Source organism: Anthonomus grandis, chromosome 10 (genome assembly GCF_022605725.1).
Source record: "Anthonomus grandis grandis chromosome 10, icAntGran1.3, whole genome shotgun sequence".
In the NCBI taxonomy this organism is placed as follows: domain Eukaryota; kingdom Metazoa; phylum Arthropoda; class Insecta; order Coleoptera; family Curculionidae; genus Anthonomus; species Anthonomus grandis.
Window position 1 is genome coordinate 15,248,736 of NC_065555.1, and position 19,685 is coordinate 15,268,420.

At 32.4% G+C, this 19,685-nt stretch overlaps 1 protein-coding gene across 2 annotated transcripts in view; it reads left to right on the plus strand.

Annotated features, from left to right (window-relative positions):
- The window catches only part of LOC126741287 (uncharacterized), a 90,669-nt gene extending 72,377 nt beyond the window's left edge, over positions 1–18,292 (plus strand). For both annotated transcript variants that reach the window (XM_050447673.1, XM_050447674.1), the window contains 3 exons: positions 2,649–2,780; positions 3,501–3,612; positions 17,981–18,292. In XM_050447673.1, coding sequence (XP_050303630.1) covers positions 2,649–2,780; positions 3,501–3,612; positions 17,981–18,174 — 438 coding nt within the window. In that variant the 3' untranslated portion in view covers positions 18,175–18,292. The remainder of the gene's footprint in view (positions 1–2,648; positions 2,781–3,500; positions 3,613–17,980) is intronic.
- The last annotated feature ends 1,393 nt before the right edge of the window (positions 18,293–19,685 follow it).

Here is a 19,685-nt window from a genome sequence, read left to right on the forward strand (position 1 = left end):
TACATTCAGGAGAGACTTTTTTTATTTCAGTTCTTTAAAGAGGTGTGAATTATTAGTCAAACATAGGCTGATTTTAAAGATCTAATGGCAATAATAGACGTAATACTTTTATTTCTCGAATATAAGATTATTCTTTGATTTGGGTAGAGATAAAGTGTATTGTTAGCAAAATAGTTTTTCAAGAAGGAATAAATTACTAAGTCTTTAATACTTGAAAAAATGGGGACACTTAAATTTATTAATCAATTCGTTGCACTACAAAGCCTTATAGATGTTTTTAGACCCACTAGTACATATATCTTCAAGATTCCTGTCGAAGGTTTTGAAGATGATCAGTAAGATTACATCCATTATGTGCATGTTTGGATGCTTTAATCTTTTTCCTGAACCTCAAAAATCTTTTTTTTCTGGACATTTTTTTTCCGAGGTTTTCTGATCCAATGTTAACTCACCCAATCGATCTTTACTGATTTCCTCATTTATGCATTTGAAAGAAAGAGGCAGCTTTCATTTGGACAGAAAATGACAATGTAAAAATCAACATTGGATGTTTTGGTTACCTCATTAGCTTCTGAAAAAACAATTGCAGATTTTATATTTACAAATAATGCGTTAGATGCACATTTAGTTTTTTTGCCATATGAATTTTGCATGCATATTTTTCATCTTTGTTTTCTGATGCTCTCGTGCTAATGATGCAAAAATCTTTAAAAGTCTTCAAATAGTTGTTGGTAAAGGAAAGACATAAGAACTATATTAGTTAATGCATGTCTGCCCAAATTGCAAAAACATATATTTCTTTTATATTTTGAGATAGTCTTTGTGTCAAGTGTTTCTTCTATACAGTACACAGTTGTATCTCAGCGTGCAGTGATAAGTAAGCTTCTACATTCAGATGGCAACGTTCACCAAAGCTTTTACTTCAAAGAAATGTTTTCGCTTTTATTTTGGGTATATTGATTAATAGTCTGCTTACTACTAAGAATTTTTAGTTAAATCTAAGTTGACATTGAAGTTGTGATGGCAATAGACCAAACTAAAGATTAATTAGAATTGATCTGGAGTGGTTTTCCAAGAATTAATAAATTAGTGATTGTTTCACACTTGGGAAAATTTGTTTAATAGACTTTATTGATTGTCAAGATAAGACAAAACAAGACCTTAAACATATGTTGTCTCTTAAATAAATATATCTGCAACATTTCTGTCAAAACCTAAAAATGTTCAGATAGATCACATCCATGTACATGTTTCAATGCTTTAATATTTTACTAAAAGTTTTTTTGTTGTTTTTTGATCCAGATTCAAGTCACCTTCTTCATCCTTGACTGGCTTCCTGATCTATGTATTTGGATTACGTGTGTTGACTTCCATTTAATCAGAAATTGACCATTGTAAAATTTAACATTTGACTTTTTGGCTGGCTGATTAGCTTCTGAAGAGACAATTTTAGATCCAGAAGGTACAAATATTGTTTTAGATACACATTAATGTTTTTTCCATATAGATATTGGATACATTTTTACCGTCTTTATCTTCTGTTGCTCTCGTGATAATGATGCGAAGACCTTGTCTTCAATAGCTGTTGGTAAATGAGAGGCATATCACGTACATTGGTTATTGCATGTCTGCTTAAGTCTCAGAAGCATATATCTCTTGTCGATTTTTAGATAGTCTGTGTGTTTATTCTATACAGAGCTTACCCAGTTGTATCTTAGCGTGCAGTACTTAAGTCAGCTGCTATGTTCAGGGCAAGAAGACTTTCTCTAAAGCTTTTTCCTCAGATAAAGTTTTCTTCGCTGGTATTTTGGATATATCCTTATATAGGTCCATCCATACCTTTGAATTTATTAGATGGATTTGAATTCTTACTTAAACTCAAATGGAAGATCGATCTAGTTTGGGTGGAGATAAACACTATCATTAAAAAGTGGGTTGTTCAATAACTTTATTGATCAGTCCGTTGCAAGAAATATTAAGGCTCATCAAAAAATATATCCTAAAAATATATTCACAGAAAGACTACATTTATATGCGTGCTTGGATGCCTTAATATTTTGTTGAACCCGAAAAGTTTCTTTAATCCAGATTGAAATTACTCAATCAACCTATAATGGCTTCCTCGACTATGAATTTATTTGGATCACTGCTAGAAAACGACTATGGTAGAATACATCGTTAAATATTATGATTAGATGAGTCTGCCGGGTTTATATGTTTTTCCATAGAGTGATTTATATAGCTGCCAGATGGATAGGTCAGATCCTACATCTACATCTTTAACTTCTCTTTATTAACGCCTATATATCCAAGGAAATTTTCTTTGCTGATATTTTGGTTGATCTAAGGAGGAATTAACAGGTAGAAGCAGTGAAATCTAAATACACAAAAAAAATTTAGATATTAAACTGATAAAAGGCAAATTTCTATAATTACAATAATGATGTTAAATCAAATATTGCTAATAAAAGGCCCTTATATCTACATACATTTTTCTGAAAGTAGATATCTCGTCTCTCGTTAAAATAAACAAGAAAGAGGATGATATTTCTACACTCTTACCATATAAATGAAACCTTTACATAAAGCAAAAAATTGCGTTATGGAGTAAATTAGAGCTGGATGTCAAACACGAACTTTTTTTTCAGGCAGTATCAAAGGAAGAAGAAGGCCTTTACGAATGTGTTTCCAGAGGAGTAAAAGGTGAAAACGTGAACGTTAAGGTGATTCGAATGTTGGTTAAAAGAGACTTGGAAGATATATATTTGAACGACTATAATGTAAGTAATATATTTTTAACATGAAATAAATTATCGTTCAAGATAAATAAGATTCGCATTTCGACCTTTTTGCCCTTTTTGATTATTTTTAGGAAGCTCAAAAAGCAGTTGTCTCATAAAATCGACGTCCCTCTTTGACAGGAAAGAAAATAATGGGGTACAGATAGGGTTCTTTTGATTTAGTTTAAATATGTTTTGAGAAATACGATATTCAGATTTCTTGTTTTTTTTTATTTCGGATTTTGTTCTTGTCTTTACCTTTTTTTATGTGCACGCATATATATTTTTGACTAAATTTTAGAAAATATAAAACAAATTCACGGAACATAACATCTAAAACATAACACTAAATCATCAAATATCTATAAATCTAAAGTGTGATACTTATATTAATTTAATAATTAATAAGTCCACGTCAAGTAAACCAAAGTGGGTCATTCAAACTTTTTTCATCAAATCAAAAGTCTTAGTGGCCCGTAATTTATTTGACTGATGTGGACAAAAATGTTTTTTCTCGAAAACATACAATTCCCTTTTTTCTTTTACTGAAATATCCATCATTCTTAGGGTGGACTGTATTCCCCGGGGCGTAACACCAGAATATTGAGGAAAACTTGTAACTGCATTACGACTTCAAGTAACTCCCCTATTTTTTACAATTTAACGTATATATTTATAAACAAGAATTTAAGTAATTACTTTGTTATATTCTATTTTTAGATAAACCTTATCCGGATTCTAATTGCGGCCATTACCCTAGTTTTGTTGTCTATGGGGGGCTGGTTTGTCTACAGAATTTGGAAAGATAGATACAGATATCCCAGTTACTTACGTAAGTAGCTATTTATAAAATATTTCCATTTAAAAATGAAAATCGTTTAAAAAGACGTATTTGTAATGTAGGTATCATAATTTTAAACTGTATAATGATAATTGGAATATAATGCCCACCTAATTACCTTATCACATTTATTTATGGGTATATTAACCTTTAATTGGGAATAATTTGGAAAATGATTGCTTTAAAATTACCGAAATGAAGTGATAATGTTATGCGCAATATATATATTTTTAACTTGGAAATAAACTAATTAGAAAAAAATAATTAATTACCCATATTTAACTAATATTACTTTAATGTATAGGTGGTTAATTATGTATATTTAATTAATTTAGTAGGCAATTCTTTGAACAAATTTTAAGACAAAAAGTTCAAATAATCAAAAAACCATAATTCAAAACATGGTTTTTCCTTAGCATCTTGGACGAAATCAATCAAAAATGTTCCTATGAACATTTATTTTAATGGTCTTAGATTTTACTTTACTAGGTGGTAAAGTTAAGAAAAAAAAAATTCCTTAAAAAAACAAATGCTGAAAATAGAATGGTAAAATTGGTTAAGATAATCAGATTTAGGCGTTATGGCTATCCACAATAATGGCTTTTATTTTTTATGTGAAAACCGTAAATCAAGCAAAGAATTTCCAAGAGATTCCATAATAATATACTTTAAAAGAAATAAAGAATTCAAAAATATTTTTTTTACAAGCAAAACCAGTGGCATATCCTTTTCTTTTAAAAAAATAGTCAGTTCAAAGCCTGCATGAACGCTAATAGTAAATATAAAAATCTTAGTTGTGTATAGCAAAAATGCTATATATGCATGCTGAGAAACTGCCTACCAATTTTCAGAAAAATGATTACAGTGGTATTAAATTTATCGAAAAAAGTAGGTTTTTCTCTTTAAAGTTTACCACCCTGTAGTGTAAAATCTAAGACGTTTAGGACATATGTTCGTAGGCATTTTTTAGCTTGATTTCGTTCAAGGAGCACACCCTTGAATTTGTTTGCAATATTAAAAAACACTCTGTATACTAGTAAGAGGAGGTATTCTTAGTTTAATTACATTTTGAAGTCCAGTGACGTTCTTACCGGTACCGAAACGACTATTTTGACTACAACAATGCGCCACACTGACTTTTATGAATTTCTTAAGATTTTTCTAGACAAGCCAATCTTGCTTATTTTTTTAGAAAAAATAAATAAATTCACTTGCATATCTCTAGGTAACATAAGAAACATTTTTTCATTGTTCATGGAAATGCCAATGCTGCAAGACTTAGGAGAAAGATTTCCTCAGCATGTAATTATGAAATTTTACCTACGTTATGCAGTTCGTTACGCAAAAAGGTAAATAAAACGCCCGGGTCGTAAACAAGTTTTTTATTAAGCGACACCCTACTTTGAACAAATCTAAGTAAAGACTTACTAAGCTAAAAACTAAAATGACGAACACTTGGCCCGATACCATTAAGTCTTTGTTTTGCACGCCGACACTCGGCACTTGGTAATTCGATATTGTTTTTTCTGCCACACTATCCCGTTTAGCCGCTCAATATTTATTACATTTTATCAGTTATTTTTAACATCCTCCCCGGCGGGCTCAATCTAAGAAATAGCAACTGGATAGGCCTCTTCATCGTAATTCCATTGCTGGTTCGTATTTCGCAGGCTCGAATACGCCCATCTCTTCCCAGATAAACGTCTTCTATTCTAACTAACTTCCACTGCTGCCTTGGCAAACGCGTTGTACCTTTGATATTATAATGTGCGGATCTTAGCTGTTGTAGATAGTCAAAAGACCATACCTTCCAGAATATCTTCATTACGGCAATTCTTCTTTCCCACAACTTCAATAGATCATCTGTTTCATTAGGCACCTTATCAAAATTTAAAAAATTTGAAGTATGGGTTTTTCCATTCAAAAAATGATTGGGAGTTAATATCATGTTTTCTGGATCACTGTTGCCTATATAAGTAAGTGGACGAGAGTTCACAATGGCTTCAGCTTCTACTAAGGTAGTTTGAAGTTCATTATAATTTACCACAGACTTTCCTAACATCATTTTTAAAGCATGTTTAACCGTCTTCACCATCCATTCCCAAAATCCGCCCCACCACGCTGCCCTCTTAACTATTAACTTCCATTCAATTTTGAGTTTGGAGCAGATATTTTGAACACTACTACTGTTTAAAAATGCAAATAACATTTGGAATTCCTCTGCTGTTCGTTTAAAAGTCTTAGCGTTATCTGAATACATTACACTGGGAACACCTCTTTTAGCAAAAAACCTCCTTAATGCTCGATTGCAGCTCTCAGTAGATAGATCGACTACGAGCTCCAAATGCACTGCTTGAATAACTGCACACGTTAATAACATTATGTAAACTTTGGTTTTTTGATCATCATTTGCAGTAGCAATATATAAAGGTCCAGCAAAGTCTATTCCAGTAACTTTAAAGGGGTTGGCAATATTAATGCGATCCTTAGGAAGGGGTGGAAACTGCTGACTTCCCGCTTTCCCTTTAAGTTTCTTACAAATGACACATTGGTTTATGATATATTTAATCCTTCGTCGCCCTTTAATCATCCAAAAGGTTTTACGTAGTTCGGCTAAAGTTGCATTCAGTCCAGAATGTGCTGTAGATTTATGACAACTCTGTGTAATGAGATCTTCTAGATGAGTTTTCTTTGGCAACAATGCTGGATGTTTACTGCTATATGACAATGCAGATTCTTGTAGACGACCTCCGATTCTTAATATTCTATCTTCATCCAAATGAGGCCCCAAGGTTAATATTTTTGAACTCACATCGATGGGCTCATTGTTTGGTACAGCTCTTATTTCTTTTTTGAATTCTTGTTCCTGTTCATATTTGATCCAATACTTAGAGGCCTCGTCATTATATCAAGTTTCCTTTCTACTTTAGGCACTTTAAGGTTTGAAATAAATCGTTTTATATAAGCAGTAATCCTAAGAACTCGTTCCAGGCTACTATAATTTTCAATCCTTAACAATGGCTCTTTATGTCGCAAATCCTTTTCCAAAATGTTTAAGAATGTTGAACACATAGTATCGTTATTTTCAGTATTTTTGTATTCAGGCCATTCTTCTTTTTCTCGATTCAACCACTGTGGACCGTGCTTCCACAAACTGGACTCGAATAAAAACTTTGCAGAAATTCCTCTTGTTAACAGGTCGGCTGGGTTCTCATTACCAGGGCAATATTTTCACTCACCCTTAGTGATAAACTGTAATTCTATTACCCTGTTAGCCACATATGGTTTCCATCTACTATCTACTTGGATTTCCTTGTATCCAAGCCAAAGATATTTTGGAATCAGTCCACAAATAAATTTTTGTAGGTTTGGTTTTAAGATTTTTTAATAAATAGTCCTGTAGTCTAGCTACACAAAGTGCTGCTGTTAGCTCAAGCTTCGGTAAAGTGACTGTTGTATTACCCTTCTCATTTAAAGGAGTAATCCTATTTTTTGAGATTAATAATTCACATTTGTTGGACTTAATATATACAACAGCACCATAAGCTAATGGACTCGCATCACCAGATATGTGTAACTCATATCCTTGATCATTCTGCGATAATACACTTCTAGGAAATGACAATTCAGATAGTAAAGGCAACTCTTGACACCATTTGATCCACATACAAGTCAATTCATGCGTTAATGGACAATCCCAATCTAGTTTTTCCTTCGATATGCGTTGTATTAGTATTTTAGCCCTGACTGTAAATGGATCCAAGAAATCAAGAGGATCATAAACTTTTGACATGCAGCTCAAAACATTACGTTTAGTGGCTGGCTTATTCGTTAAATCATGTAACGCAGGCTGAATGTCAATACACAGTTCATCCGTAGGCCCATACCATTGTATTCCCAAAATCTTTCGAACTTTAACGTTTAATTCTGCTTCGTTATTATTTAATTTTCTTATCTTTCATTGTTACTGTACCATTTCCTTAAATTCATTTCTGCTTTCGACAAAATCTCTCGCGATTGGCTATATAACATTTTGGCTTCTTCTAGTGAGTTACAATATGTGACCAGGTCATCCACATAAAATGAGTTTTCAGGTTGATCTAATAAATGCTTTTTCAAAGTTGCAGCTAACAAAAATGGACTACATGTTACCCCAAAGGTAACCCTTTTCATCCTGAACTCTGCAATTTCCGGTAAATCTGACTGAAGACTGAAATCTGATGAAGACTCGTAGCAACTCAGGTACTAAATTTTCACCAGATTCCAACAATTCGTTAAGTGAACTGAAACCTCGCGCATGCGCACTCGCGTCAAAGACGACCCAAATTTTCGTTGTGTCCTTTTCCTCGCGATATACCGGCCGATGTGGCATATAGTAGGCTCGACCCGAAATTGTTTGATTAGCCGGTTCAGCACAATCGTTAATAATGTATTCTAGCATTGTGGCATCATATTCCATCAACTTCGAATTTTTACTGAGTTTATTTACTAACGAATTTAACCGTAATCGTGCACTCTCATAGTTGGAGTCTAGCTTAACATTGTCATTAATCCACGGAAGATAAACTTCATAGCGACAACCGTTAAATTTTATTTTATCTTGAATAAATGATGAGGTGGATTTATTTGCTTTGACACTTTCACTTATAATACCGATTGAGTCCAAGTCCCAAAACCGTTGAACTTTAAATTCGCCTGTATAATCCACCTTTGGCAGTTGTACATTCATTACATTAGAAACATTTACATAACCTGAAAAGTCAGTAGATTGATCCACACCAAGAAGAGTCCAACCTAATTTAGTGTCCAACGCGGTTAAAGAGTCCGTTAATTTTTTAACGCTACCTGTTACAATTTTCCAATAGTTGTCTGCTCCTATTAATAATATTATAAAAATCGCAGGTATCAGCCATTGCAAAATTTACGACAAAATCGTTAACAACTGAATCCTGAGTTACTAAGGGCTGCAGAGAATCAAAACATATCTCAGGCATTGCCAATGCAGACATTTCTATTAAATTATCATCATATTTGGATTTAAGCCAAAAATTTACACATTTACAAGCTTTGGGAGGAACTACCGAGGAAGTCCCAAAAGGCATAATAGAAATATTATGTATGCCCGTTACTTTCAAATTTAAACTTTCAACATCTGATTTCTTTATAAAAGTTGTTTGACTCCCGCTGTCTAAAATCATCCTTATTAATGCTTGATGATTATTATTATGTAGTAAAGATGCGGCGGCAGTCTGTAAATACACATGGGTCAGGTTTTCGTTAGCCAATAAACTCGAAGAAGAAGAACTTTCGATATTTTCGGTTAAACTCACGTTATTATTACTTATATTTTGCTCTATTGTAGCTTACCTACAGCGTGGTTGCTACTTGCGTGGGTATTTGCAAAACTAGGGTCACAAACAGAAGTTAAATGTTTTTTGCCACATTTTTCACACTTTAAATAAGATGTTTTACAAAATCGGGATGTGTGATTAGCTTTTGTACAACGAAAACAACAATTTTTCGATTTAAGAATATCCTTTTTCTGTGCCAAAGTTAAATTAGCCTTACACAATATCGTTTTATGTTTTCCAGCACAAAAAAGACACTTTTCCTCTACTGGTGTGAATAAACCTGCTGCTGTAAAACTACTATTTTTGTCTTTTCTAAATTCTACATGTTTTGGTTTTTCACTATTAGGCATAATACATTAAGCCTGTTCTACAGAATCTATTTCTACCTTTAAAAACTTAAGAAGTTTGGCAATATGGTTAGCGTACGAGAGCTCAGAATCGTTAGATTGGCCACTTGCTACTGAAGCTGACTCCGAGCATTCAGATAAATTTGATTTTTCCTCTAAAATATATTTATTAAAATCAACTCTCATGAAATAGGGCAAACTCTTTAAAATTACTGATTTTAACATCATTCTATACTGATCCGAAGATATTCCTAATGCTTGAAGTGACTTCGTAATCGTTACAGTATTATTATATAATTTTCTTAAAGCAAGAATATCTCCACGACTTTTTACAGGTTGTAAAGCCAACAATTTTTGTATGCAAGTGTCGACCAGTTTTTCTGTATTGCCAAACTCATTTTTTAACAACTTTTTAACAATGGCGTCTTGGTAACATGCTTCATTTGGAGTTAAACCCTGTATTGCAATCGCAGTTTTCCCCGTTAATAAAGTCTTTAAATAACTAAATTTAGCATTGTCATCAAGCTCGTTATTATTATGAATTGCTGCACTATATTATTCCCAAAACATAGCCCACTGATGCAAGTCGCCATTGAATTTTAATAGTTCTAATTTAGGTAACCTTACCAATATTTTAGGCCTTATCCTTGTATTTTCTGGTGCATCACCTGTTACCTGTATATTAGCAAAAAGCTGCTCTGGTTCTTGCACTGTATTTCCCTTAATTGCACAATCCAACTCAGCTATGATTTTTACGGCCTTATCACTATAGTCCAAACTAGAAGTTCACTCGGCAGTCAATGTATTTTCATCGCTATCCGCACTAAAAGTTGCCATATATTGTTCATTAGCAGTAGACAGTTTATCACTGGCTTCTTTAATTCGAATTCGTTGTACTTTTAGTTTTTCCACGTTATCGTGTTCGTTAACCAATAGTTCTTCGGCGGCTTTTATAAGTTTCGTTATTTGTGCCCGACTCGCCGTCCGATATGCCTTTTCCATCGTTAAGTTTGTAAAAAACACTAAATAATATCAAGTCCCTTACTGAATGATTTTATCGTTACTCGTTATACATTCATTAATCGTTATTTATTTTACGCGAAAAGCCGCGACGTGAGTCATACCGATCCAACACATTACTTATCTTATGCGAGACTTTACAAAGAAATACTCGACGATACGTTAAAAAGGATGTTTACTACCGTAAAAAACTTCCCGGGTTTCGGCACCATATGAAATTTTACTCACGTTATGCAGTTCGTTACGCAAAAAGGTAAATAAAACGCCCGGGTGGTAAACAAGTTTTTTAAGCGACACCCTTCTTTGAACAAATCTAAGTAAAGACTTACTAAGCTAAAAACTAAAATGACGAACACTTGGCCCGGTACCATTAAGTCTTTGTTTTGCACGCCGACATTCGGCACTTGGTAATTCGATATTGTTTTTTCTGCCGCACTATCCCGTTTAGCCCGTACCGCTCAATATTTATTATATTTTATCAGTTATTTTTAACAGTAATAAACGAACATCTGTACGTCTTTATGCTCTTTGAAACAGCCAGCTTGAAAAATGTATGGTTCTGATCGGGAGGTCTGTAGCCGTACGTACAGTACAAATTAAACAATTTATTAAATCCTAATACAAGCACTCGGAATTTATCTAAGTTATTAAATACTAACCATGGCACTGTATGGCAGATTTTAAGAAGACCAGCGGCTATATCCCTATCATATTCAACACCTACGAGTTATCATGCTTTAATACTAGCTTGTCCTGATTGTTTAAGTAAGATAAGAAGAACTTCAGGTCTTCTAACTAAATATTTTTTGCAGATTTTCAAGAAAATTTTTCTTTCAATATCTGGGTTGAAATTATCGGTGACCATCTTATTGGGCCAAATTACTTTCCACCTAAACCTAAGGAAGAAGATGTTAAAGATCTTTAGAGTTTATTTTACATAGACATTTTTTGCATGTTGTATATGCACGATGGAGCTCCACAACCCACAACCCCAAACTATATTCGCTAGATTGGGAGATCAGGCCTACAACTCTGGCCCCCTCGCTCGCCCGACATGAATCGTTCAGATTATTTTTCTGGTGAAATCTTAAAGCTGGTATAAAAAAATTTCATTAAAAGTAAAAAGGATCTACGCAATAAAATTAATATTTTATCTGACATAATAAAACGTACGCCAGGTATTTTCAGATGAGTGCGAAATTCATAATGAGGCAGCTAGACAGTTGTATTGAGGCCGAAGGAGTCCAAGGTCTTGGACTTAATTTAATAAAATTTGTTAGCTTACATGTCTTACTTTAGTGCTTATTTATTGTTATTCTTGTTAGACATATTAAATTAAGTGCATTTAATTTTTTTTCTCCAAAACTAAGAAAGATAAAAGAAAAATTAAGATACAAAAAAGTTGTACTGTAAATGTTTAAAAGAAATATTTTTTTACTCTAGTTCATTTAAAGATAGTAACAAAAAATACATAGAAGTCAATGGCGTGCATTTTTTTGGTCAAAAATCTTAAAAAATGTAATTTAAGGACTTAAATAACACTTCCCTAGTATAAATTACACCACTTAATTACAACAAAATTCTATAAAAGATTTTCACGAAAACCCAATAATAATAATACTAATAATAATAATAATAATAATAATAATAATAATAATAATAATAATAATATTAATAATAATAATAATAATAAGCACTATATCTTGGCATGATCATGAAACGGGAATAGCTAAAGCAGCTTCTAAGTTTTTGAGCTCTCTTTAAAATGAAATGGGTTTATACACCGCAATAGCTTTTAACGCTTTACGAGACTTAAATTTGTCAATTTCTGATGGTTTAAGGTTTATCAAAGAATCATAATCAAAACAATGATTTTACTAATTTCATTAAGCTGACGCTAAAAAAATTACAGATAAGATAAATTTTTTGCGGTTTCAAATAATCACCGATAAGATAATATTCTATCATTTTGAAGCCATTGAATTAATAAGAGTGATAATAAATGTCTTTTATTACGTAAATTTAGAAATATACCATACAATAATTTTTTTCCGAAGTTCTGAAGAACAAGACGTAGTCTAGCTTTAGAGAAACTACTCTACTGAACCATGTTCCATCACATAAACCAACTAAACCTAAGCTCAAATAAGAAAAACGGAATTGTTATCATTTCTAAAAAAAGAACGTAGACTTTCGTAACCCAAATATAAGCCTTGACCAATTCTTTTGGACCTTCTTAATACGATTTATTTCTATCAAATCCAAATATGGACCATAGACAAAATCAAAGTAGTTGAAGTTGGAGAAGACTAAAGATCCACGAACCATTTTACATGAATGAAAATTTAAAATATGGCGAGTATAATATAGAATTTTTAAAATTTAAAACTACATTTGAGTCGTCAACTAGATATTCGCGAAATGAAATCTAAATCATTGGCAGAGTTTACCTTAGGAAGAATAATGTTATGCCATAGGATATTCAAATTAATTTAAGGAAAAACATTTTTTAGGGTCAAAAGTCATATTGCAGTTCGGTTTAAGATTGTTCACTTAGGCTAATTATATAAGTAAATTTATAAATCTTGAGTATTTAACTAAAATGGCTTTTAGTAGTCACAATGGTCAAAATGGAAATAAATGTTGCTGTCATCTGCAAAAGCCTTTAGCTTACAATACTTTAAAGCCTTATGTAAATCAGACGTGTAAATAATAAAAAATATTGGGTCAAGAGTAGACCTCTGGGGTACTTCAGACCATACATTAACTGCATTGAAAAAAGAGTTTTTAGAACATACTCTTTGAGATCTCTTTCTAAAATATTAAGTTATAAGTCATACTGCTTGATCTAGAAATTCATAATATTTTGACTCTGCTCTTAAAAGGTCATGATTAATAGTAACAAAAGCTTTCGAGATATCCAAAAGTACTGGTGCTGATATTTTTTGTCAATTACTATTATTATGTCAGTAATTGTAGCCAAAGAAACGCCTGTGAAACCCACATTAATTTTCTAGGATAATTTTATTAACATTACAATACTCAATCACTTGGTTGTATAAAACCATTTCAATAAAGAATTTTCGACAGGAATTTTCAACATTACCGGTAAAATACTAATTATTCATTAAAAGTAGCTGAGTTTTTACCTTAGGCGAGGGTTTGCCTTTAGATATCTTCCTCTGATCAGGAAAGTATCTATGCTCTGTGTAACAATTAATTATCTGAGTAATGCAAATGTCCGAAAAAGTACTGCTAAGCTTTAATATTTTGGCATTGATCTGATTGACTCTTCCAGAATTCGCATTAATAATTTATTAATTTGAGGGACACTAACCATAATAAAATAAAATTAAATAATTTTCAAAGAATAATCAGAAATGCTTTGTAAATATTTACTAAAAAATAAGCTCATATTATTTAAATTCAATAAATGATAGAGAAAATTTAATTCGTCTCTTGAATGTCTATTAGGCTCTTTTAAGGTTTTTATTTTTTTAAATATTTTTTTCATTACATATTTACGTAGGTGTTTTTCCCGTCTTATTAGCGATAGTGTAAAATTTCTTAGTCTCTTATACTGCCGTATTAAGAATAAGAGTCGAATCTGCATCTTTCGGCAATTTTGAGATTTTCTGGTATTTCACATCATATCAAAGTTTTACATCTATTTGTTAGATCAAAATGTCGTAAAACATTCATTACCGGCCAGCAAACTATATTATTTCTTTGTCGTATGTGAAATTATGCTCACTTTGTTAAGCAAAATTGTCCAAACTGCATATTTTTAGGTATATATGTCGTATTTGCAGTTCAAATACGACAAATAAACCTAACATAGCGTACATGCGACATATTTACTTAACAATGAAGTAGATACGTCAAATTGATTTAACACCGGAAAAAGGTGTTTAATTTCGAAGATTATAAAGATGCTGTTCAAAAAGCTAACTCGTCCAAAGTAAAATTAATTGAAATGAAAATTAACAATTTTTTCAATTGGGAAGACAAAAGTTCTCAGTATAAATTAAGTAGAATAAATCCTCGGCCATATTTAAACAATATGGTGCAGGTTGATTTTGAAAGAGGAAATCAGTCATTGTCGTACAAATGCAAATTTAATGAATAAGAGGCTATAGCATTAAATTTTGTAGTAGCAAAGCACCAAAAGAATGGTTTGGAAAAGCCTAAATGCAAGAACGACTTTCGTGGCATAAGTCGAAATAGGAAGGACACTCTTATAAAACGACTTGGTGCAATTATTACCACTACCAGAATGAACTTTTGGAATAATTTGCCAGTATCCGAACATATTGTGAATGAAGATGAATAAATTATCAATCATAATCAAAATTTCAGTTGATATAATATTGCTGTGTATTTATTGGATAAGTTAGAGTGTTCGTTTTAGTTACAAATACAAATAATATTTTTTTTAGTTACGTCAAACGTTGGTTAAGTTAAACAGTTATGTTTACTATTAAGTTACAGCTCAGCGTCTCATAAGCATTAAATATATCATTTTGTAGAATCATTTATATGAAAAAGTTATAATATATATTTTAACCTTTGTTAAGTGTAGTTTTTCTATAGACATGGTCACTTATGATTTGTTAAACTAATTTTCATTACTATTTTAGTTGCTGGTTGTTAGGCAAATTTGTCGTAACTAACAAAAACATGTTTTATACTCTTAATTTCTTGAAAACAAGTTTATATTTAAATTCTACGTCACAAAATTTATACATTAAGGTTAATTCAATTTCAAGGATATTAGTACTTACGATGGCAGAAAGACAAAATGTTTTTTCTCATTTTCTCAAAATATTCAAATATGGAGATATGACTGGAGATATATACTTCTATTGTCTTAAGAAAAATATTATTTCTCTATTGATTTCACTCTGATGTACCTTGTATAATTACTGCTGAAATATCTAGACTTAAAGATTCTAAATTAAATAAAGGATTATCTTAACAAAATTATAAGCAAAACTGTTACTAATTTAGCTTCGATAGTTCTTAAATCATACTACTGATGATCATATGATACATGATGATACATCCTATTTTTAAATAGGGTATATTTTTTAAGTTTGGCAACATTGGATATTCGCTGTCTCGGTACTCCTTCGCAATAATACCATACGCGTGATTTCGCCGGCATAGATTCATACTTCAGTATTCGTTCGTGTTGGCGAGGTTCGAAGGCAGTGTACTCGGTCCTGAGGACGCATCAGTAGTAAATACGCGACAAGTTAATAACTGCTTATTGGTTGGAAAGTATCTATTTCGTTGTTATTTTTTGCAAGGTATTTATCTATTTCACAAGAATAGGTACTAGTGGCCATAAGGTATAAGTTAATAGATATAAAATGTGTTTTTTTACTATCTTTCAGTAAATGCACCGCAATGGCGTCCAGTTCTAGGGCATTGTCAGAAGATGCGTTTAGAAATATTTTAGAGTCTGAAGACTTTTGGGAAAGTATGGAAGACTCAAACCAAATGGGCTCGAGCAGGAAAAGTGTATCCGTTGGTGTTCCAAACAGAGAAGCTGTGTTAGAAGAACTAGAAAGATTGGCTGAAGAGAGTGACGAGAATGAAGAGGACAATGAAATACTGAGTGACCACAATTCCGAAACAGAGCAAGAAAACTCCGATTCGGTAGAAGAAGAGTTGCCCATCAGATACAGTTAGTATGGGAAAGACAATACCAAATGGTCAAAAACAGCAGGTATTAGAGGTAGGACCCCTGCTCATAATTTGATTACTATCTTGCCTGGCCTTATTGGCCCTGCTCGTAATAATCCTCCACGTGAGCCTGTAGATGCTTGGAGTTTACTAATTTCTAATGAGATGATACAAAAGTTAGTTGATTTTACCAATTTAAAGATCCTCCACCAGAGAAAACTATAAAAAGTCTAAAAGGTTTGCTCAGTCACAAACTAAATTTTGGCCTTCGTTTACTGAAAATAAGGCGTTTTTTTGAAATCAAGGCGTTTTTTGGGTTGTTGTATCTTCAGTCCATCTTTAAATCTAATCATGAAGACGTTCGTTCTATGTGGGCAACAGATGGGACAGGAAGACCTATTTTTCGTGCTACTATGAGTAAGATAGTAGTACTAGAGCACTAGAGTATGGCCAGATTTTCGTTTTTATTGAGCTGTCTCAGATTTGACAATGTAGAAACCCGAAAAGAAAGAGAAAAAACTGATAAGTTGGCCGCTGTGTCGGTATTATTTGATGAGTTTGTAGCTAGATCAAAGTCATATTATTCACCGGGAATTTACCTAACTGTAGACGAAATGCTTGTACCGTTTCGAGGAAGGTATGGATTTCGGATGTATATTCCGAACAAACCTGCCAAATATGGAATTAAAGTGCAGGATTTGGCTGACGCTAAAACGCATTATCTCGTAGATGCAGAGATTTATGTCGGTTCCGAAATAAAAGTTGATGGTGCAAAAAAACCTACATTATCAAATCCAACACGAGTGGTTCTTAGGCTTGTGGAGTGTGTTAAAGGCACCAATAGGAACATCACCGGGGAGAACTGGTACAGTTCAGTGGAACTCGTCGACAAACTCAAGAAAAATAGTTTGACGTAGGTGGGAATCTTACAAAAAAATAAAAAGTCTGTACCACCTGAATTTTTGCCGAACCGAAAACGTGCAATTCATTGATTCAACGTTTGGATTTACTTCTTCAACCTCTATAGTGAGCTATGTACCAAAAAAAAAGTAAAAGCATTATATTACTTTCTAGCATGCATCATGATAATTCTGTCAACGAAGCAACCAAAAAGCCGGAGATAATTCATTTTTATAATGAAACAAAATCTGGAGTTGACGCATTAGATGCGAAATGTGCGTTGTATTCAGTATCCAGAAGAACTAACCGTTGGCCAATGGCAATTTTTTTTGCTATATTGAACATTGCAGATGTAAATTCTCGAGTATTGTACCAATTTGCATCAAAAAGTAAAGAAATAAAACGATACTCATTTATCAAAACTCTTGGGAAGCAATTAATAGATAAACATTTGCAACTCAGAATGGCCAACAAGAAGGTGCACTGAAATGTACGAATCCTCATTGCTGAACTTTTGGGGGTTGCGAATCTAGTTTCTGAGCAGCCTCAAGTACCTCCTGAAAAAAGTAAAAGAAAAAGGTGTGCCATATGCCCCACCAACAAGGAAAGGAAAACTGCTATCCAGTGTGACATTATGTAAGTTGCCCATTTGCAATCAATGCTGCAAGAAATTGTGCCCTAAGTGTTCTGAAAAATAATTTTAGGTTTTTTTCGGTTTATGTACTGTAATATACCCAAGTAATTTTAAATTTTTGAATAAAAGTTTTGTTTTATTGATTTTATGGCAATTTTATTATTATGGGTCCTAAGGACCCATCAGTAGTACATATGTAATAAAAATGTGTCGGTAGTAGTTCAGGGTTAACGACTTTATGTCAACTCTAAGCATAATCTTTTAGTAACCTTTAATATTAGGCAACTTTTTTCAACTGTATTTTAATTCGACTTCATAAGTAAAACTTTATTTTTTTTTAATGATTAAAGTGTCTAAAAAATAATTTTTGCTTCAATTTACCTTAAAATATTATTGTTATGATGGTTTGGTTACAGAACCAGAAGAAGAAGATGATGATGACAGTACCGAGGAACTCTTCAGCCAGCCAAGTACGTCGAAACAATCGAGTTCCGTAAACAACATCGTACCTCCGAAGCAAAAGTCCATAATTAAAGAACGTTCACCATTTGACGACGTTGATATAAGCACCGATTTTAAGAGTATTTTAGAGGCAGCTAATGAAAAATGAATCTCAACACGCAGTTTTCTTAGATAAATTCATTAAAATTAGTTAGTTTTTAAGACTTAATGATCATATTTAGTTTGTAACTATTTTAGGAATTATTAAAACTTTATTTACTAAAGGACTCACTTTCCAGTGAATTTTCCTTTCCAGAAAAGTCTCCGACCAAAGTGTATTCCTTTGCAAAGCAACATAACTGTCCTTTGGCAATACTGACAAAGGGTTACGCTATTTACGACTTGCAGCAAGTCACATTTCTGTTTATTCTTGGGCCCACATGCAAATTTAAAGCATATAAAAGGGAGTTCTCAAGTAAAAGGCAAAACAAATATAAAGTATTTTTAGCCCTATCAAAGTTCCCTTACGTGTGCTAAAGTTAAGTGTTGGACTTGTGAATAATTTAGTTAGTTGTTCTGTTCTTTTATGTTTGAATCATTCTTGTATTCCCATTGGGAAGAGTTATTTTATTCTTTTTTACTGTAAAGCAGGTCACATTTTCTTTATATTATCGGTTTTTTATTAAGAAAAGTGTTGTCCTAATCTCGTTTATGAGTATTTTACAGCATGATGTCAAATTATGAGCCATATTTTTTTTAAACTTTAATTAATTTGAGCGCCTAAAATCATTTCAATTAAGTCGACTAAGTAAGTTTAGATAACCTACAATTTTATTCTATCCTACAGAACAAAAATACAATTTTTAGAGTCAGTATCAGATTTCTTCTACAGAAATACTTACAAAAAAACAAAGAAAACTTTAATTACTCGTTGGAAATTGATCAATTTGTTGTTATTTGTATTTTAAGCCTAGTGTATACTTAATTGTTTATAGATCTAATCTTAGATTACTGAAAGGTTATCTTATGGTCAGAATGATCTTAACTATGGTCAGAATAATCTTTCTTACCGATAATACAATTCTTCGTTAATCCTAGCGGTCCCAAAATAATAATATTTTTTTGGATCCCAGAACTGGGTCAAAATTGACCCTTTTTTTTGTAAAATTTTTATATAAAAAATATGGGAATCATAATAAAAGATGTTTTTATATTTTGCTTTACGTTTATTACAAAAATAAACAACTAAAATTTTTTATTCTAAATACATATACCCAAAAAACTTACGAAAAAGAATAACAAACTACATATTTACTTTTATTTTTCCAAAAAATCACATTAGTCCTTATTCTCCATCCTCGTCTTTTAAACAATAGAAGCATAATACTGTTTTAGACATTTTAATTTCTGAGTGTGTGGGACAAACAAATTTTTGACACTTGTCACATTTTGTGGATTATTTGTTATCATTTCCCTAGCACTGAAAACATCTACTTCTTTTTGCGCCCGCATGGGGATTGGACTGCTTCTTTTTTACTGGAACTCCCGTAGTTTCAATAGCTTGACATGTAGCTGCGGAAAACCCTCTACCATCCTCATGAATTTTTTCTGCTCGCCGAACAATATTATCATGGGTCAGCATGTTACCTAGTTCTTCTAAAAAAAGTTTCCTTCTTATTT